Here is an 18944-nt window from a genome sequence, read left to right as displayed (position 1 = left end):
GCGTTGCCCTAACAGATAGAATTCGAAAATTAAAATCGACTGATTCAATCGGGCTAGGTCGTCCGGGATCAAATAGTGAATTGTATCATAACTGGTCCCCCTACACTAAATCCCCCTAGACTGCGAACAGTAACGATATTGAGTCCAACGAGACAGGTTTCGAGCGGATGCGAGTCAGGGCGGACTCGACCCAGTTCCCTTGCTAGCCCTTAGTTCATACGGGCAATATGATTTTGGGATCTTTTATTTGCCCCGCAAGTTAGTCAAAGCTAGCTACTTTTTTTCATTAAACAAACATAATAGTTTTATTTGTGTATGTTATCTAATTCTTTGACGCATGACGAGATTCCTCTAGCACTCTTAGTGACACACCAAATATTGATACTTTTCATTTTTCATAATTTGACTCTAAAAATAACTTTTATAAAAGACTAATCAAATACAAATTACTTATTTAGAATCCCTTTCGGATTAAATTACCTAAAGATAATTTATTTTTTCCTTTAATATATATATAATGGAAAGCTATTTTAATTTTAAAAAATACTTTTTTCCCCATTCGTTTTCTTTTTCTGTCGTCCTCAATTTCGTGAGCAACATAAACCCTAAATCTTAGATTCTTAGCTATTGCTTCTCACTTCCAAAACCCTAAAACCCCTAAAACAGAGACAATACAATCAAATTGAATTCGCCGCCGCCGCCGTAAAGAGAAAAATGGTACTGAAGCTATTCGAGGATGACGGTGATGAGCTGGACAAAATTGAGATTAACGAGGAGTTCGCCCGCCGGTACGAGCACAACAAGAAAAGAGAAGACTTGCAAAAGCTGGAAGAGTTGAAGAAGAAAGGCATAGTTGATGACTCCGACACAGAATCCGATGAGGAAGACGATGAAGAAGAAGAGGATCTGGATACTTCAAGTAATTTAAAGTTCTTTGATGGTTTGCTTAAGATTAAAAAAGGTGACCCTGTTTTGAATACTAAAGATGCTAAGTTATTTAATTCTGAATCTGAAACTAATTCTGAGTCGGAGGAGGAGGAGGTTAAGGAGAAGAAAGTGAAAAAGAAAAAGCAAAAGCCAATGTATTTGAAGGATGTAGTCTCTAAGCATTTGATTGAGGAGGGTCCCGAATTCGGAGACGAAGAGGAAGAGAAGAAAGTGAAGACGTATAACGAGGAGCAAGCTGAGTTGAGAAATGAGTTCTTAAATGCTGTTAAGGATGAGGAAGAAGAAGAGGGGGACTTGTTTAAGGTGAAAGAGGCTGAGAAAGATGAGGAGGAGGGTGACCCTGAGTTTACTAAGAAGTTGGATGAGTTTTTCGGGGAGGATGATAAGCTCGATGAGCAGACGGTGTTTTTAAAGGATTTTTTTAGGAAGGAGATGTGGAGGGATGATAAGGGAAGTAGTAAGAAAGGGGATGAAAAGATTGAGGAGATGGAATTTTCGGAGGATGAGGAGGAGATTGAGAGACAAGAGGATTATGAGAGGGAGTTTAATTTTAGATTCGAGGAAAATGCAGGTGATCGAGTGTGGGGACATTCAAGGAAGGTGGAGGGATCAGTGAGGAAGAAGCCGAATGCGAGGAAGTTGCAGAGGGAGAGAAAGGAAGAGAGAATGGTGCAGGCGGAAGAGGAGAGAAAAGAGGAGTTGAAACGATTGAAGAATCTGAAGAAGAAGGAGATGAAGGAGAAGCTTGAGAAGATTAAGGAGACTGCTGGGATAGGAGATGACGGGGTTTGTTTGTTGGATATGGATGATTTGGAGGAGGAATTTGATCCAGACAAGTACGATAGAAAGATGAAGGCATCTTTTGGTGATGCCTACTATGACGGAGATGATATAGATCCTGAATTCGGAAATGATGAGGATGAACTTGAAAAGCCAGATTTTGACAAGGAAGATGAGTTACTGGGACTCCCCAAGGGATGGGATAATGTGGACGAGCCTCGTAATGGGTTTTTATCAACTAGGGAAAAACTTCTGAAAGCTATAGAAAATGAAGGTGATCACGAACAAACAACTGATGACAATAAAGTAAGTGCAGATGACGATGAGGCTGCTGAAGATGGTAAAAGAAAGAAGAAAAGGAAGCGAACTAATACAGTTATGAAGGCAGTTAGAGAAGAACTAATGGAGGAGTATTATAAATTGGACTATGAGGATACTATTGGGGATTTGAAGACAAGATTTAAGTATAGGCCTGTCAAAGCTAAAAGATTCGGGCTTGCTCCAGCGGAGGTGCTTATGATGGAGGATACTGAGTTAAATCAGTATGTCCCTTTGAAGAAGATAGCGCCATATAGAGAAAAGGAATGGAAGGTATCCCGTTTGAAATTGTTGCAACTGAAAGATGTATCAAAATCTGACAAGAAGCCAAAGTTTGATAATAAGGAAAAAGTTGAAGCTGAGACCGATGATAGGAAAAGGAAACAAGAAGAATCTGACGGAGACACAATAAAACAATCCAGGCGAAGTAGGAAAAGAAAGAAACAAGCTGAGCATAAATTATCTATACCAAGGTCTAAGATATACTCAGGTACCGTATCAGGGTCAAACAGCAAAAAGAAGTAGCCGACAGTTAATGGGGGAGCAGTTTTGTATTACAGGTAGTTATTTAAGAATTATTTTGCAGCATGTTCGTTTTCAAAGTGGTTTGTTCGAGTCATATTATTTATTTCAGACTGTGATTCTGTTTTGTGGAAGAAAAATTGTATCTGGTATTGTTTTAGTTGAAACTATCAAGTACATTTGTTTCATGATGCTGTATTTTGGAAAATTATAAAGTAGTTCGGAAGTTTAAATGTCACTATAGTTTTAAATGCCTGTAATTGTTGTAGTCTACCTGAAATCAAGTAAACAACTAACATAGAATCCTTCAAACTGCTGCCTGTCAACTCTATTACTGAACTTTCCGGATGTATAATGGTTGTGTGATCAAAGACATGTCCTATATACCATTTATCGTAGATAGATTTGAGAATAGGTGTGATAGCAAGATCCTTTGTTGTCTTCTTTTCCCTGTATTGAACCAACGCAACGATATAGAGAAAAAGAGACCCTTCACTCACACCAATAGAATGGAAGGACTAGAAAAGTATATTTTGGTAGTTATATGTGTATTAGAATTGCATAGAAATTTACTTTTTTATCAGAAAAAGAGTTGGGTATCGCAGCATTATATCAAACAATAGATGGCTAACGGATTACTTGAACATCAAGTTTGCGATGCATTAAGAAGAATCGATTGTTGTTTTGTTAAGTAGAATTGCCTCAATTCATTTACTTAACTATAAAGCTGGTTTTCATTTCTGTGCAACTCTCATGTACTAAGTTCTTCTCTCTGGCATTGATTGCAGTTATGAAGCAAATTGCTGATAACAAAGGTAGATATCCAGGAGTTCATGTTGTAGCTTTTAAAGATGCAGATACACTTCACCTGTGCAGCTTAGTTTGAAAAAACGTCTGTGTTGCTGAAGTCCGTTGCCATGCTTGAGGAACTTATTTGTTGAGTGGTAGGAGCTAAGCGTTTTAACAGGACGTTCATATTTATTGGAATTTTGCAAATCGAATTTCCTTCTTTTGCCAATTCTTACTAAGAGTTTTGAGATGAACCATGTATTAGATTACTCATTTTGATCCTAAAACAAAAGGATTTTGCTAATGCTTGTGTTTGTTCTTTACAACAACCCCCTCCTTTTGCTACTTGTTAATGACAAACTTGTGGTTTACCCCTTGTGTTTGGCGTAGTAGTCCATGAGGTGATTTGAGAACCATGGAATCTCAGGTTCAAATCCGAGATGAACACACTAGGTATCATCATTGCAAATGTTAGATTATCGTTTGTAAGGTTGAGAAATATATGAGTAGACATTAGACTCGAGTGTGAATTCTACCTAAATTTGATAGCATAAAAATTCTTTACACTGTTAATATATATATAAAATAAACTCTCTTTTTCATGAACACACACCATACCATCTTCAAATTGCAGATACTGGAGCAATAACAATGCTAATACATCAATATAAAACCAAAACTTGGACTAAAAGGGAAAAATTTAGGCCAACATTTACTATCAATTTTATGCAATAATAAAATTGGTAGTAAATGTTGGCCTAAATTATCCTGAGATGAAAAAAAAGATTTTTGCTCCACTTATTAAAGCTCAAATAGTCACTCCATCACTACGCATAATGTAAATGAAATGTATTCCCGCTATAATAGGTTAAGATAAATGAAATGTATTCCCGCTATAATAGGTTAAGATACGTTAATAATGTAAATATTTTTTGTATTCGAGTGAAAGTGAAATGTTTGATATTTTAATATGTCACTCTTTTATAAATTGATCGAATATATACGAGATAACGTTTTTTTTTATATATTTTTGAATATTACTCACATTGTAAATGTTTTTTATAAATTGAAGTTTCAAATTAAGATAAAGTCAACAAAATGTATTATTTCCATTTATCCCCGAAATTCTTGGCATTAAAATCAAAACAAATAATTATTTTTTTATTATTTTAAAAAGAAAACATTTTATTTTTTTTCATTTCATTACAAAAATATGCAAAAGAGCAATGCATTTCTTGTTTTTTTTTTTTTCACCTGAGAAACAGGACTTAAAGAGATAAATAGTCTTTTTCTCTTCTTTTTTTTCTCCGGTGACCGTCGCCGCACGGTTCACCGTCGACGGGAAAATTAGGGCTAATTTTTGGGAATTTCAAAAAAATGTTCTAATTTTCCAATTGAGAATTTTGATGATAGTGTTCATGAGTATCTGTTGGCATTATTTGAATTCGTTTCGAAAAAAATAAATTTCAAATTAGGTCGAAATTTCAGGCCAATATATTGTTGATGATTTTGAGGAATTTTATTTGTGCTTAAGATATGATATTAGGTAGATTAGTGAAAAGACATTGGCTGATTTGGTTTCCATGTTGTATGACGATGGATGATAACAATCAAATTAGTTCTTTGGAAGATAGCATCATTCATCAACACAAAAGCGCCAATTCTCAAGCACAATTTGCCAACATTTCTCTTAAAACTGGTAATTTTTATGCGTCTTTTCCTCTCAATCTTTCGTAGTGTAAGATTGTTTGCTCTATTGGAAACAGCCTCGAAAAGCTATGGTCTCCAGACCTCAGTTGTGGGATTATAGTAACTGGATATGTTGTTGTTGGGGTTACATTTAGCAATTTGTTATATGAATTCCTCTGTTTTTTATGTGTTATATTATGGGAAATGTAATGAATTTACCTTGGAATAGGGTAGTTTCGCTCTCCGTTATAAGTCATTTGCGTGTTTGGTGTTGATAAGTTATTGGACATTGACTTTAACGAGCTCCAGTTTTATAAGATTATACTGGATTTGTTGTTATCGTTTGACCGTAATGAGTTACAATGCGGAGTAGGTAGATTGTACATGTCAAACTACTTACAAATGTTAAAAATACGTAAATAAAGAGAATAGTTTTTGGTTAATTTTCTGTGTATTGCTCTTGTGAAAATACTATTACATTTATACAGGTAAGATGGAAAGAAATACGGAACCAGATAAGGAAAATGGTTGTACAGAATATATTACTAACATAATTAGTCTATTTTGTTCCTATAATTATTTTGCTAAATATGGATATTTTCTACACTCCCCCTCAAGTTGTGCACTCGGATTTCCAATGCTCAACTTGCGCAAGACATTGCTGAAAGCTTCAGTACTAACAGCCTTGGTTAGGATGTCTGCCAATTGATCTTTTGATCGAACAAATGGAAGTTTGATAACCTTGTCTTCTAACTTGTCTTTGATGAAGTGTCGATCAACCTCAACATGTTTTGTTCTGTCATGTTGGACAGGATTTCCAGAAATACTTATTGCTGCTTTGTTGTCGCAAAATAACTTGCAGGCTGTTTTCTGAGGAAAACCGAGTTCATTTAGCAGTTTCCTAATCCATAGGATTTCAGTTATTCCTTTCACAATTCCTCTGAACTCAGCTTCCGCACTTGACAGGGCTACAACCTTTTGCTTCTTGCTTCTCCAAGTGACCAGATTCCCTCCTACCAAGGTGAAGTATCCAGAAGTGGATTTCCTTTCATCTCGGTCTCCGGCCCAATCTGCATCGGTGTAGGCAATTATATCGAGGCTATCATTTCTTCCGAAGTAGATCCCGGTGCTGCTTGTACCCTTTAGATACCTCAGAATCCTCATTACTGCTGTCATGTGATGTATTTGAGGTAGATGCATGAATCTACTCACTATCCCCACTGCATATGCAATATCTGGTCTTGTGTGGGCTAGATAGATGAGTTTCCCAACAATCTTCTGATATTGCTCTCTGTCAGTCGCCTTTGCCCCTTCTATGACCTGAAGACCATGATTTGCTACAATTGGAGTGTCAGCCGGTTTACCACCTAACATTCCAGTTTCAGTTAAAAGATCGAGAATATACTTTCGTTGGTGAATAAAGATCCCTTGCGTGGATCTTAGGACTTCTATACCAAGAAAGTACTTTAAGTTTCCTAGATCTTTCATCTCAAATTCCTGAAACAACTTCCCCTTTAAGGTAACAATTTCTTCCTCATCATCTCCGGTGATGATCATATCATCTACATATATAATTAGACAGGTGATTTTCTGATTTGCCCTTTTTATGAATAAAGTATGATCAGAATTACTCTGTCTGTACCCAAATTTCTTCATAGCCTTAGTGAACCTTCCAAACCAAGCTCTTGGAGACTGCTTTAAACCATACAGGGCTTTCTTCAACTTACATCCTTCTCCATCTTTAAAGTCATGAGAATATCCTGGAGGGGGTTCCATATAGACTTCTTCTTCAATGCTTCCATGGAGGAAGGCATTTTTAACATCGAACTGATACAAGGGCCAATCTTTGTTTGCTGCTACAGAGAACAATACTCGTATTGTGTCTATCTTGGCTACTGGGGAAAAAGTCTCTGAATAGTCGATCCCAAAAGTCTGAGTGTAACCCTTGGCCACCAATCTTGCCTTGTACCTTTCAATAGTTCCATCTGCCCGGTGCTTAATGGAGAATACCCATCTACATCCCACCTTCTTCTTCCCTTTGGGTAGAATACACTTTTCCCATGTGTGATTCTTTTCCAAGGCAACATATTCATTTTCCATGGCTTGTCTCCACTTCTCATCTTCAAAAGCTTCTTCCACGGTTCTGGGAATGTTTGTTGAGTATAGGGAGGTAGTGAAGGCAACAGCTGTGTTGGACAAGTTTTCATTGCTGATTCTTTCTATGGGGTATCTGGACCGTTGATCTTCATATTCCGGGTCATACCTTTTTGGAGGAACACCTCTCGTGCTTCTGTGAGGAAGCTCATATCTGTTTTGACAATTATCACTAGACACAGAGTCAGTAGGAACAGTACACAATTCAGAATTTACCTCAACTGATGTTGACTCAGGGTGCTCAGTGGTTGTCATTGGAGTGGATTGAGGAGAAGGAGCTGATACAGATGTTTCAGAGTTGACGTCGGCGGTATTGCTTACTTGTGTTGGAGGATCATGGTCCATCATTTCTGGATATATTAACCAGCTAAGGTCATCATTCGTAGTCTCCCCCTGAGGACCAGGCTGGGTATAGTAATAGGAGTGTTCAAAAAACTCGCAGTCAAGACTGGTGTAGATTTTGTTTTGAATGGGATCATAGCATCGGTACCCTTTTTGAGTAACCCCATACCCAATAAAAACACATTTAATGGCTCGTGGTTCAAGTTTATTTCTGATTCTTTTTGGGAGATGAACATAGACAACACATCCGAACACCCGTGGAGGTAGAGAATGATAGGAAGGGATGGACACATGGGAAGAAAGAGTGTCAAGAGGAGTTTGGTATGCAAGAGGTTTGGTAGGTAGTCGGTTGGTTAGATATGTGGCTGTGGCAATGGCTTCTGGCCAAAAATGGACAGGGACATGGGATTCTAACATAATGGCTCTAGTAATCTCAAGAAGGGTTCGGTTTTTCCGTTCAGCTATCCCGTTTTGTTGAGGAGTATCCGGACAGGTAGTCTGGTGAATGAGGCCATGATCAGAAATAAATTGTTTCATATCTAAGTTTATGTATTCTCCTCCGTTATCAGATCGAAGAATTTGAGGTTGGGCAGCAAATTGGGTACAGATCATGTTGTAGAAATTTATAAACACATCATATACTTCAGATTTATTTTTTAGAAAATAAACCCAACTCATACGGGTGCAATCATCCACAAACAAAACAAAATAGGAATATTTATAAAAGGCAAATTCAGGTGCAGGACCCCAGACATCAGAATGAATTAAGGTAAATGGCTTAGAAACATGAGTTGAACTGGGAGAATAAGAATGTTTATGACTTTTTGCAAGTACACATGCTTCACAGTCCAAAACAAAATCAATGTCCTTAAAAGAGGGAAATAATCGTTTAAGATAACTTAAAGACGGATGACCTAGCCGTCGGTGCCACATCCAGATCTGATATTCCGGCGACCCTTGAGCAAGCAAAGCGTTACCCTGTTGAGTCACCTCGTTCACATAGTATAGACCTCCTCTTTCAATACCACGACCAATGATCCGCCCCGTCTGAGCATCCTGTACAATACAATCAGAGGAAGTCATTAGAATTGTACAGTTTAGTTCCTTGGTTAATTGACTGACAGATAAAAGTTTGTGGGTAAGACTTGGAATTAAAAGACAATTTTTTAAATGGATTTCTGATGTAATATCCACATCTCCGGCTTGAGTAATTGGAATAAACTCCCCATTTGCAGTTTGAATCTTAGTACGGGTAGTTGATGTGGAGGAGAGAAAATCGGTTGGATCGTATGACATAGTGTCCGTGGCCCCACAGTCAAAAATCCAATTGGACTTATTGCACATGAGACCCACACTTTGTTTTTCCTTGGGTTTTTTATATAATTGGGCTTCTGATTTTTTGGGCTCAAGGGCTAAAGGGTCAGATTTTTTTAGGGCCTCTTGTTTTCCCTCACTTTCATTTCTAGAGGACGGCTCCTCTAGAATTTTCTCTCTTCTCCTTCCCGTCGCTTCCTCTGTCTCCATCCATGGTTCACCGGAAATTTTGGTGAACCCATCTTTGCCACTCATACCTGTTCTCCTGTCGGTAACGCTGGTCGACGAAGCCTCGCCGGTACCCGCTCGCCTGTTGGTGACAGTGGTTGACGAAGCCTCGCTGGTCGGTTCTCCTTCTCCGATGGCGGCGTTAGCCTTGCCGCCGGTCTTTGTTACCTTGGTGGCGGCTTTACGCTGTCTCAGATCTTCCCACCATTCTGGGTAGCCGATGAGCTTAAAGCATCCTTCCTTGGTGTGTTTGGTTCCTCCGCAGTGGCTGCATTTGAGGTGAGTTTTGTCCTCTCGCCGGAATGATGAATCTGACCGGCTAAATGAAGAATCTGACCGGCGTTGAGTGACAAGACCACTTCCGATCTCTGAGGGACCTCGTTCCAGTGATGAGTTGCCGGTCATTATGCCACGACGAGCAATTTCTCGTCTGATGGTGGCATATGCGGCATCAATGGTTGGAAGGGGATCTAGATTTAGGATGTCTCGCTTTTCTTTGTCAAGTGAATCATTTACACCGGCCAAAAACTGGTACAGCCTTTGTCGTTGTATAAATGAGTTGAACAGTGTGATGTCTTCTGCGCATTTCATTGGGTTCGGCATTCGTCTATCGATTTCTTTCCATAGGGTATTCAATTTACTGAAATAGACCTCTATCGTGTCTATCCCTTGTTTCATAGATGTTGCCTTTGTGTTCAGATCATAGATCTGCAGTTCATCTCTGCCGCTACTGAGTAGAGTTTCGATGCCTTTCCATAAATCTCGGGCAGTTTTGTAGTCCAAGAATTGATTCACGAGGTCTCCGTCAATATTCTCGATGATCCATGAAATGACCATCGAATCTTTTTGAGCCCATTGCTGGTATTCTGGATCGTCTGGTGAAATGGGATTGACGATGATGTGATTGAGTCTTCCCCGACCACCAATTGCTATCTGCATCAGTTTACACCATTTGGTGTAGTTGGTGAAGTTCAATTTTTCCGCGACTCGCACTGTTTGTGAAGTCACTGGTTCGATGTTGGTTGAGCTTTTGTTGAGTGTTTGGAACATTTGAAACAGTTGTTGCATATGTTCCATAGAAATAAGCTGGTTTGGATTTTCTGGTGGGTTTTCCGATGGGTCTTCCATTTCGGTAGATCCCGGTAGATGATGAGTACGAAAAACCGTCGAAGATCGACCTTACGGCTCTGATACCATGTTAAAAATACGTAAATAAAGAGAATAGTTTTTGGTTAATTTTCTGTGTATTGCTCTTGTGAAAATACTATTACATTTATACAGGTAAGATGGAAAGAAATACGGAACCAGATAAGGAAAATGGTTGTACAGAATATATTACTAACATAATTAGTCTATTTTGTTCCTATAATTATTTTGCTAAATATGGATATTTTCTACAACAAAAGTGTCCAGGTTTACCTTCTTCTATATGAAATATCGTAATTTACTCTCATTTAGATGTCATTCATGCTCTTGTAGTTAACGAATCATTTGGTCCTCGAGTTGAATGAGCTCTAATGTGGAGTTGGTAGATTGTACATGTCAAAAAACTATAAGAATAATGTCCAAATTTACCTTCTTCTATGTGAAGTATCATCATTTTACTTTCCTTTATATGTTATTCACGTTGTTGTTGTTGTTAACAAACTATTTGTGGAGTAGGAAGATATATTCTACGTGTCAAAATACTTCAAGAAAAATGTCAAAATGTACCTTCTTCTATACTAATATATCGTAACTTTACTCTCCGTCAAATGTCATTCATGCCCTTCGTGGACCAGTTCCAATGTGGAGTGGGTAGATTCTACGTGTCAAAATACTTCAAGAAAAAGGTCCAAAGTTACTCCTCTTCCTTTGAGATGTACTCGTCAAATTCGAGATGTAACTATTTGCTAACAACATGCGTATGAATGATTAGTAAGTATAATAAGGGTAAATTTATACATTTCGTAGAATAGAGGAGTACTTTTATACTTTTCCCTTGTATTATTGATTTGATGGTCCCCCTTTTATGTTAACCCACAATTTGTTGTTCATTAGTTTATTTGTTGAAACCTTGCAAATGATTAAGGAACACCGTTCACTAATATTGATTCCGATCAAGGCATTGAGCAATTGTTTGTTTTCTATTTGTGCAAAATATTCAGATAGCAGCAGAAGGAGATACATAGCTTCAGAAATAGAAAAGTTTGGAAAAGGGAACATTTCAGCTCAAGCCTTCACGTTCCGTGAGTTGTGTCTTGCAACTGAAAACTTCGATTCTGAATGTTTGCTTGGTTCAGGTGGGTTTGGGAAAGTGTACAAAGGCCACATTAAAAGCAAGAATTTGGTACTCTCCCTTCATTTCGTTTGTTTGAAAATTGATAAGCTTTCGTCAACTCTAAAAGAAAACAAAGGGGAAATGATTTAACTATTGTTTTTCTCATGTTGCTTAGGCTGTTGCTGTGAAGCAACTTGACAGGAATGGTTTCCAAGGAACGAAAGAGTTCCTTGTGGAGGTCCTGCTGTTGAGTCTTCTCCGTCACTCTAACCTTGTCAATTTGATAGGATACTGTTCAGACGGTGATCAGAGAATATTAGTTTACGAGCTCATGTCAAATGATTCTTTAGAAGTTCATCTTCTTGGTATGCATTCATATCCGACCATCTCCAATTTTCGTTAATTGAAGAACTCAAGTTCGAAACCCCTTGCCGGCGAAAGCAAGGGGTTTGCCTTCTGGGTCAAGCTCGTCGCACCGGGCTTGCCTAGTGCGGGTTACCTCTCCTATTTGGTTTGCGAGCTATTGTATAGGAGCAGGGGTTTTACCCTGTGCGTACCCAAAGGGTAGCGGTTGCGGGTTCCCAAAATAAAAATAAAAATATGCATATCCAATTATCCATTCAATAACTTGATCAATGAGTGTCATTCACAATAATATAATTTCCCATTGTTTGGCAGAACTTGGTCCAGATCAAAAGCCTCTTGATTGGTATACAAGGATGAAAATTGCAACCGGAGCAGCCAGAGGACTTGCATACTTGCATGAAACGGCTAATCCTCCGGTGATTTATCGGGACTTTAAATCATCCAACATACTTTTAGATGAGAACTTTGATCCCAAGCTTTCTGATTTCGGACTTGCCAAGCTAGGACCAACAGGTGACAGTTCTCATGTGTCCACCAGGGTCATGGGAACTTATGGTTATTGTGCACCTGACTATGCTTGCACAGGTAAATTGACCATTAAGTCCGATGTCTATAGCTTCGGTGTAGTCCTTTTAGAAATAATCTCAGGAAGAAGAGTCATCGACAGCTCCAGACCCAGCGAAGAAAAGAACCTCATCAAGTGGGTAAGTTTCAAGAATTCAATGTCGTTTCATTTTATATTACACGTTTTCCTTCCTAATATGTTAGTGCCAAAAGTGTTTCTCTTTGTTAAACTCCGTACCTAGCAATTATGAACCTATCTTTATTTGACAAATTGATGGACAGGCACGACCACTGATCAGCGATAAGAAGTTGCACTTAATAGCAGATCCATTGCTACGAGGGAACTACCCGAGGAGGGGATTGGATAAGGCTCTAACAGTTGCAACAATGTGCCTGCAAGAGGACGCCAGTACGCGACCTTTAATGAGTGAAGTAGTGACTGCTTTAGACTATATATTGAATATCAAGAAACACGACGATGATCACAAGGAGGAAACTGCAGATGATACTTATAAATCTCCACCTGCATTGCAAACTATTACAAGTCATGTCGATCGTATTGCAAGTAATAAACCTAATTGTGTTAGAGAAAGATACTAATCCGTTTTCCGGGCACGAAACACTTGTATTTCTGAGTGTTTTTTCTGGGTTTTGTGTAGTGTTTGTCAGTATGAATGTCCATAGATTTCTTATATACAGGTCATCGAGTTACATTGATAATGTAAAAATTCTTTATACAGTCTGTCGGTGTATAACTTACATACTTAGGGAAATCGGATCAAGTACACTACGATCATCTCCAGACCTCACTTGTGGGATTACACGAGTATATTCTTGTTGTATTTTGAAAAAAAAAGTTGTGTTTGGATTAGATCTTGATAAAGTATATATTTATTTGTAAGAAACTACACTTTTGGATTATTGTTTACTATTTATTTCCTCTTATATTAAAGTTCAACAAATTCCCTAAAAACTATATCAATTTCAAAACCTGAATAAATCCAGAGCTTGATTAAACTAAATTAAACTTCACAAATAAATTGGCATGTATAAAGCAAAATTATCTTAGTGCAAATTCCAATTAAATTCGGGCTCCCAACAAGATTTTCTCGGTCTCCAAGGCTCGAATCTGAGACCTATAATTTAGAATATTGTACTATCATCAGTGCACCACAACTCATGTTGGTCATTTTGCCTTTTACGTAGAAATAATATATATAAAAATAATACATAAATTTATTTATTTTATCTAAAATAATATGAATATTAAACAACAAAACAATAAAAATTCCCCTCACATATTTTCTTAAAGTTTCTCTTTTAAAACAATTGTGTACTAGATAACCCCCTAAAATATTAAATGTATTTTTTAAATCATTCAATAATGAAAAACTTCAACAAAAAGTGGTTAATAATCTAATTTTTTTTACATAGCTCAAAACATAGTGAGACTAATGAGCTTTTAAAGGCCTTATTTTTGTTCAAGAAAAAGGGTTTTAGTGGACTCCTCAGCTACTAAATACACAGCAAATACTCCTTTTTTTTTTCTCTTCTATCTCTCTGTCTATCTCTTTCATACAGAGTACTGATTGTGTTTGTTGTGTTCTTCTTCACCATCACTTGCAGACAAACAAGAAATTAAAACCCTTGTAAAACCCTAAAAAAAGATTCCAACTTTTACAGTTTCAACCCCATTTTTAACTTATTTTGTTTATTGTGTGGTTAAAGTTTTTAAAAAATAAATATTTGTGAAGTTTATCAACACGGCCGCTCAGTCTTCCCTTTTGAGCTGCACTAGCAATAAGCTAGTTGGCAGAAGAAGTAGAGCTACTGCTGCTGTGGCTATGGCATTTTTGGGTCTTTCTGTTCAATCTTCTCCTTTTAAACCAACTTCTTATGTTTGGTTTTCTCCTCATTCTTTCTCTTCTCGTACTTTTTGGGCTTCTTCTGGTAAAGCCCTTCACAGGTTTGACTCTGAACCTCACTAAAGTTTCATTCTTTATACTTTATGTTATGTGAATATACTGTTGTTTTGATAAAGTTTCTGTCTTTACACTTTAAAACTTCTTGTTCTTCTGTTTTGCTGATGTTTTGGGATTTTTTCCTGTGTGGGTGCTTATCTTTTGTTTTATTTGGTTACTCCTTGTCCCCTTTTGGATTTCAGGGTGAATAATACTATTTGGGTTTCTTGTCCTTTGTTATGTTTAAATGCTTGCAGATATGAGTTTTTGGTGTAGTTGGATTTTTATGAAGGGTTTTGATGATGTACTGGACTTCATAATTGGACTATTACTGGTATTAATATTGTTATAGTCTGTCTCTGTATGGTGAGGGTGGAGTTTGATACTCTCTAGACACTTGGAATCAAGTCGAGTGATGCTTTTGTACTCCCATAATACCCCTTTGGTGCTGAAGCTGTTAATTAACTAATTTAGTTGCTTAATAGATAGTCTCTGGTTCAATTCCAAGCAGAGGTGAAATCAACATTAGGTGATTTCTTGTCATTTGTCCAAGCCTAGGTGGACGAAGTTATACAGTACCTGTGCTTATGGGGGGTAGCAGGTACCTCACGGAATGAGTTGAGGTGCAAGCGAGCTGGCCTAACACCATGGTTATAAAAAAAGAAGTACTATAGTTGGTAGTTGATAATACAGTTTGGATGAAGATGATGGGCAAGTCAATTATCAGTTTTTTAAGGGGTCGATTGGTACGAGGAATAAGGGATAATAATCTCGGGGTAAAATGCAGGAGGTTAGAAGTACTAATTAATTCGGAATCATTTATCTCATCATTTGTACTACAATAATGAGATAAGTTATCCCATAAATATAATGGGGTATCCCAATCCGTGGGATAACTTTGTCTATCCCATCTGGCATCCCCCATACCAAACAACTCCTAAGACAAACGTCAGGTCTCAATGGAGAAAGATTCTAGTGCTGTTTATTAACTTCTATTATAGGTGGGGCTCCTTCTTATTCTCGTTCTTTGTCTTGTCTTATAAGCTAGAGTGATAAGTATAAAAGAAGGATCCTTTCTGGCACGATCTTTGTATGATATCATAAAATAAGAAAATGCATGCAGGAAAGAGCTAGAACAGCCCTGAAATCCCTTGTGATTACTGTGGAGGGTGTCAATTTTGTGTTTATTATGGAAATTTGGAACGTCGTATTGGTGATTACGAAATATCGTCTAATATCTTTTTGAAAAGATTGCCATTTGTTTTCTTCAAAAGAAGAGGAATTTATGCTTCTTTATCCAGTACTGTAATGCTGATATTATTCCAGTTAGATATCTGTGAAGAGTTTTTGACCATGTATGATCTGATGAATGGGGAGAGAATTGAAAGAATAATGCCAGCTATTTAATGTAGTTTGTGAAGTCCCAGTTTATAGCTAATTGATTAAACCTCTCATGATTTTCCAATTACAAATTGAATATCATTTGCAGGGGGGAAGATTGCAAAACTCGGAGTATAGAAAATGCATCTTCCAGCTTAGCGGTGCTTGGCGATCCCATTAAACAAATATCAAGTCATGAAAGGAAGTTATTCTCTAGTGGATTACAACAGAAGATTGAGGAAGACAGTATTTACGGATGGAATGCTGAAATTGATGCTATTAAAGCTCTTAAAGCAAAAAACGCTTATAATAGTTATAAAAAGATTTCAGCGGCAAATTGCAGTGTTAGCGCCTCCACAGATCGGAAGGTGAAAGATGAAAATTCTGATGTTCCAATTGAAGTCAATACGAGAATGATGCGTGAGCGTGTCACCTCTAGCTATTCAGCTACAACCTGTATTTCAGGAGGCAGCTTATCTTCAAAAAGCAAACCACCTCATAACCCTAATAGAGGAGAGAAGAAAGACGTTGGGAACTGGAGAGAGTATAAAAAACATTTGCCTCAACTATCTGTAGGTATCAACCATTCAAGAAACAATGAAGTCACATCAATAAATAAGGTTGATGGTCCTAATGTATCTCATTACAAACCATTATCAAAAGGTTCCAATCTTAATGAGCAATTATCAAGCAAAATTGTAAACGCCAAATTTGAAAAAGCAAATAAACTTTGGCAGGGTAGTGCATCTAATCAAATAAGAGACAGTGTGAATGGGACTGATACCAAGGTGGTTACTGTCAAAGCAAAAAGTGTTATCCTGGAGCAAGCCACTATCAAAAGGGAAAAGAATGCAGTTAAATCGGTGGCAACTGATTTTGTGAATGGAACTGAGACTAAGATTGTCAGTGATAAAGGAACAGGTTTAGATCAGATTACCCTCCGTGAGAGGCTGGGTGCAATGTATGAAAAAGTGCATATAGTTGACAATTTATCTGCAGCCAAGGAAGTTGTCAGCAAACTTACAAGTCAGTACAAGCATCTCGTCCATGCATGTGATACTGAGGCATGTATATGTTAATTTTGTTTGGTTTTTGTGATTTATTGGGAATCTGCGATTTCCATGCACATAGAGAATTCTTCATTTGCTATTACATTTGTTGTTCAGCCACTTTAGAACTTATTGACCCTTTTTGATCATTCATACATAGGTAGCGAATATTGATGTCAAGCAGCAAACACCTGTTGATCATGGAGAAGTTATATGCTTCAGTATTTATTCTGGACCAGAGGCTGATTTTGGTGATGGGAAATCTTGTATCTGGGTAGATGTTCTTGATGGAGGTGGCAAGGACCTATTAGTCGAATTTGCTCCGTTTTTCCAAGACCCATCCATCAGAAAGGTAGCCCTTTTATTATGTATCTTTAATTGGGTGATTGACTGATCGTTGGTCCTCTAAATGCCTTTTCCATAGCTGTCCATTGAAGATCTTTGTTCATGCTTGTTTCACGTAAAGTCACTTCCCGTTTCACGTGAAGTCACTTCCCGCATATCATACCATTAACATACAAATTATAATATGCAGTTGTTTATCTGTAGGTCTGGCACAATTATAGCTTCGACAACCACGTAATGGAAAATTATGGGTTTGAAGTATCTGGTTTTCATGCTGACACGATGCACATGGCACGACTTTGGGATTCCTCTAGGCGAATTTTGGGTGGTTATTCATTAGAGGCACTAACAGGTGATTCTCATGTCATGTGTGATGCTAGACTAGTCCATGCTGAAAGGCTGTTCCATGATGAAGGTCTGTTTGGTAAAATATCTATGAAAACTATCTTTGGTCGGAAAAAGCTGAAGAAAGATGGAACTGAGGGTAAAGTAATCATGATTCCTTCTGTCGAAGAGTTGCAAAGGACTGAACGAGAATTGTGGATTTGTTATTCTGCATTAGACTCCATCAGCACATTGATGCTTTATGAGAGCTTGAAGAAAAAACTATCTAAACGGATCTGGACATTCGATGGAGTTCGTAAAGGATCCATGTATGAATTTTATGAGAAATACTGGCGTCCATTTGGTGAGGTTCTAGTTCAAATGGAAACTGAGGGTGTGCTGGTTGACCGTGCCTATCTTGCTGAGATTGAGAAAGTCGCTAAAGCTGAGCAGCTGGTTGCTGTGAATAGATTTCGTAACTGGGCAGCTAAGTACTGTGCTGATGCAAAGTACATGAATGTTGGAAGTGACACACAGTTGCGTCAGCTGTTTTTTGGTGGCATCCAGAATAGGTATAAAGCTTTCAAAAAAGAGTACTTTCTTGCAGAGCAACTTAATTAAAATTGTTTTTGTGTGTTGAATAACGTGCATTTTACAACACATTTCTTGTTCATCTGATACTGGTTGCCCAAATAGCATCCCCCTCTGTAATCTTACACCAATGTGGATATTATTGATTGTTGCTGTATGCAAGTCATTTATGGTGGAGTAGCTGTCCTTGGCAAATCCAAATGCAAGGCCAGACAGGGGAAATAAAATATGTATAGCAGGTGTAGTCACCACATGAAGAACACAGGCCATAATGCAGTCATGCTTTTGCTGATTTAACATTATTCCACCATATAAGTGTTATCTAATATAGTTAGGTTTAATTGCTTACCTAACGTACGTGAGAGGTGCGAAATATATATATTGCCAATACTCAAGGCTTCACAAAAGTGGAGGGAGTTGAGGAGTCAAGTATAGTGCCTAAATCTCACTACACCAAAAAACCAATAAGTACAAACATCTATATTTCAATCTCTGTGTTGCTTCTATGCAGATTTCGCCTGTGCGAGAGGTGACGGCATGCTAGTGCATGAGATTCAACTTTCGAGGATCTATGTTCTTGCTGCAGTCTTAAAGTATTGTTTTGCAGATGCCATTTATACAGCTACATTGAAATAGAGTTAACCTCTGGAGTTCTGCAGTTGCAATATTTTACCCCACTGTATAAATTTTAACACCCTAGAATGAGGAGACAGTTAACCTAGAATGCTAGCGCCATTTCAGTCCAGATGATATGATATGGGAAATGTCACTCTACCTAATCTGTCCATCATGCTTCAAATCTCAATGATATTTTTTCTTTGTGCTGTGCATCTGAAAGTTGTTGTGTCAATATGTGTGCTCAGATCAATGGTTGTTGCTGAAATATTTGTTGGTGACATTGAATCTTTCCGCATACCAGCAATGAGAGGAAATACTACCTCTGTCCAGCATCTCATAATTAGAGTCCCTTTTCAAAGGCTTTGGCAAATTTTGGTAGTCCCATAAGCAGGGTCCGGGGGG

At 37.8% G+C, this 18944-nt stretch overlaps 3 protein-coding genes across 4 annotated transcripts in view; all 3 read left to right on the top strand.

Moving 5' to 3' along the window:
- The first annotated feature begins 541 nt into the window (after positions 1-541).
- Positions 542-3680, top strand: LOC107025749 (protein KRI1 homolog). Its single transcript, XM_015226500.2, has 2 exons — positions 542-2606; positions 3357-3680. Exon 1 carries the CDS (start codon positions 715-717, stop codon positions 2569-2571), a length of 1857 nt encoding a protein of 618 aa, XP_015081986.1. The 5' UTR covers positions 542-714; the 3' UTR covers positions 2572-2606; positions 3357-3680.
- Positions 3681-4579: 899 nt separating this feature from the next.
- Positions 4580-13145, top strand: LOC107025750 (probable serine/threonine-protein kinase PBL23). 2 transcript variants are annotated; one of them, XM_027918258.1, is made up of 6 exons: positions 4939-5056; positions 10866-11001; positions 11232-11413; positions 11520-11709; positions 12023-12414; positions 12557-13145. In XM_027918258.1, the coding sequence occupies exons 2-6, from the start codon at positions 10995-10997 to the stop codon at positions 12872-12874; spliced, it is 1089 nt and encodes a 362-aa protein (XP_027774059.1). In that variant the 5' UTR covers positions 4939-5056; positions 10866-10994; the 3' UTR covers positions 12875-13145. The 2 variants fall into 2 exon arrangements, with proteins under 2 accessions (XP_015081987.1, XP_027774059.1); XM_015226501.2 differs by lacking the exon at positions 10866-11001 and having other exon boundaries at positions 4580-5056.
- A 973-nt stretch (positions 13146-14118) lies between these two features.
- The window catches only part of LOC107025748 (DNA polymerase I B, chloroplastic/mitochondrial), a 9882-nt gene continuing 5056 nt past the window's right edge, over positions 14119-18944 (top strand). Inside the window, exons 1-4 of the mRNA XM_015226499.2 lie at positions 14119-14240; positions 15725-16679; positions 16825-17016; positions 17214-17905. Coding sequence (XP_015081985.1) covers positions 14119-14240; positions 15725-16679; positions 16825-17016; positions 17214-17905 — 1961 coding nt within the window. The remainder of the gene's footprint in view (positions 14241-15724; positions 16680-16824; positions 17017-17213; positions 17906-18944) is intronic.

Source organism: Solanum pennellii, chromosome 7 (assembly GCF_001406875.1).
Source record: "Solanum pennellii chromosome 7, SPENNV200".
Taxonomy (NCBI): domain Eukaryota; kingdom Viridiplantae; phylum Streptophyta; class Magnoliopsida; order Solanales; family Solanaceae; genus Solanum; species Solanum pennellii.
Note: the sequence above shows the minus strand (reverse complement) of the source record. Positions and strands in the feature narration are given on the sequence as shown.

Bases quoted from the DNA above. Each gene is read 5' to 3' on its own strand.
- LOC107025749 (XM_015226500.2), top strand. From the start codon at position 715: ATGGTACTGAAGCTATTCGAGGATGACGGTGATGAGCTGGACAAAATT.
- LOC107025750 (XM_015226501.2), top strand. From the start codon at position 4,894: ATGATATTAGGTAGATTAGTGAAAAGACATTGGCTGATTTGGTTTCCA. The intron at 11,414-11,519 runs GTACTCTCCCTT...CATGTTGCTTAG, and splicing joins ACATTAAAAGCAAGAATTTG to GCTGTTGCTGTGAAGCAACT. The intron at 12,415-12,556 runs GTAAGTTTCAAG...ATTGATGGACAG, and splicing joins AAAAGAACCTCATCAAGTGG to GCACGACCACTGATCAGCGA.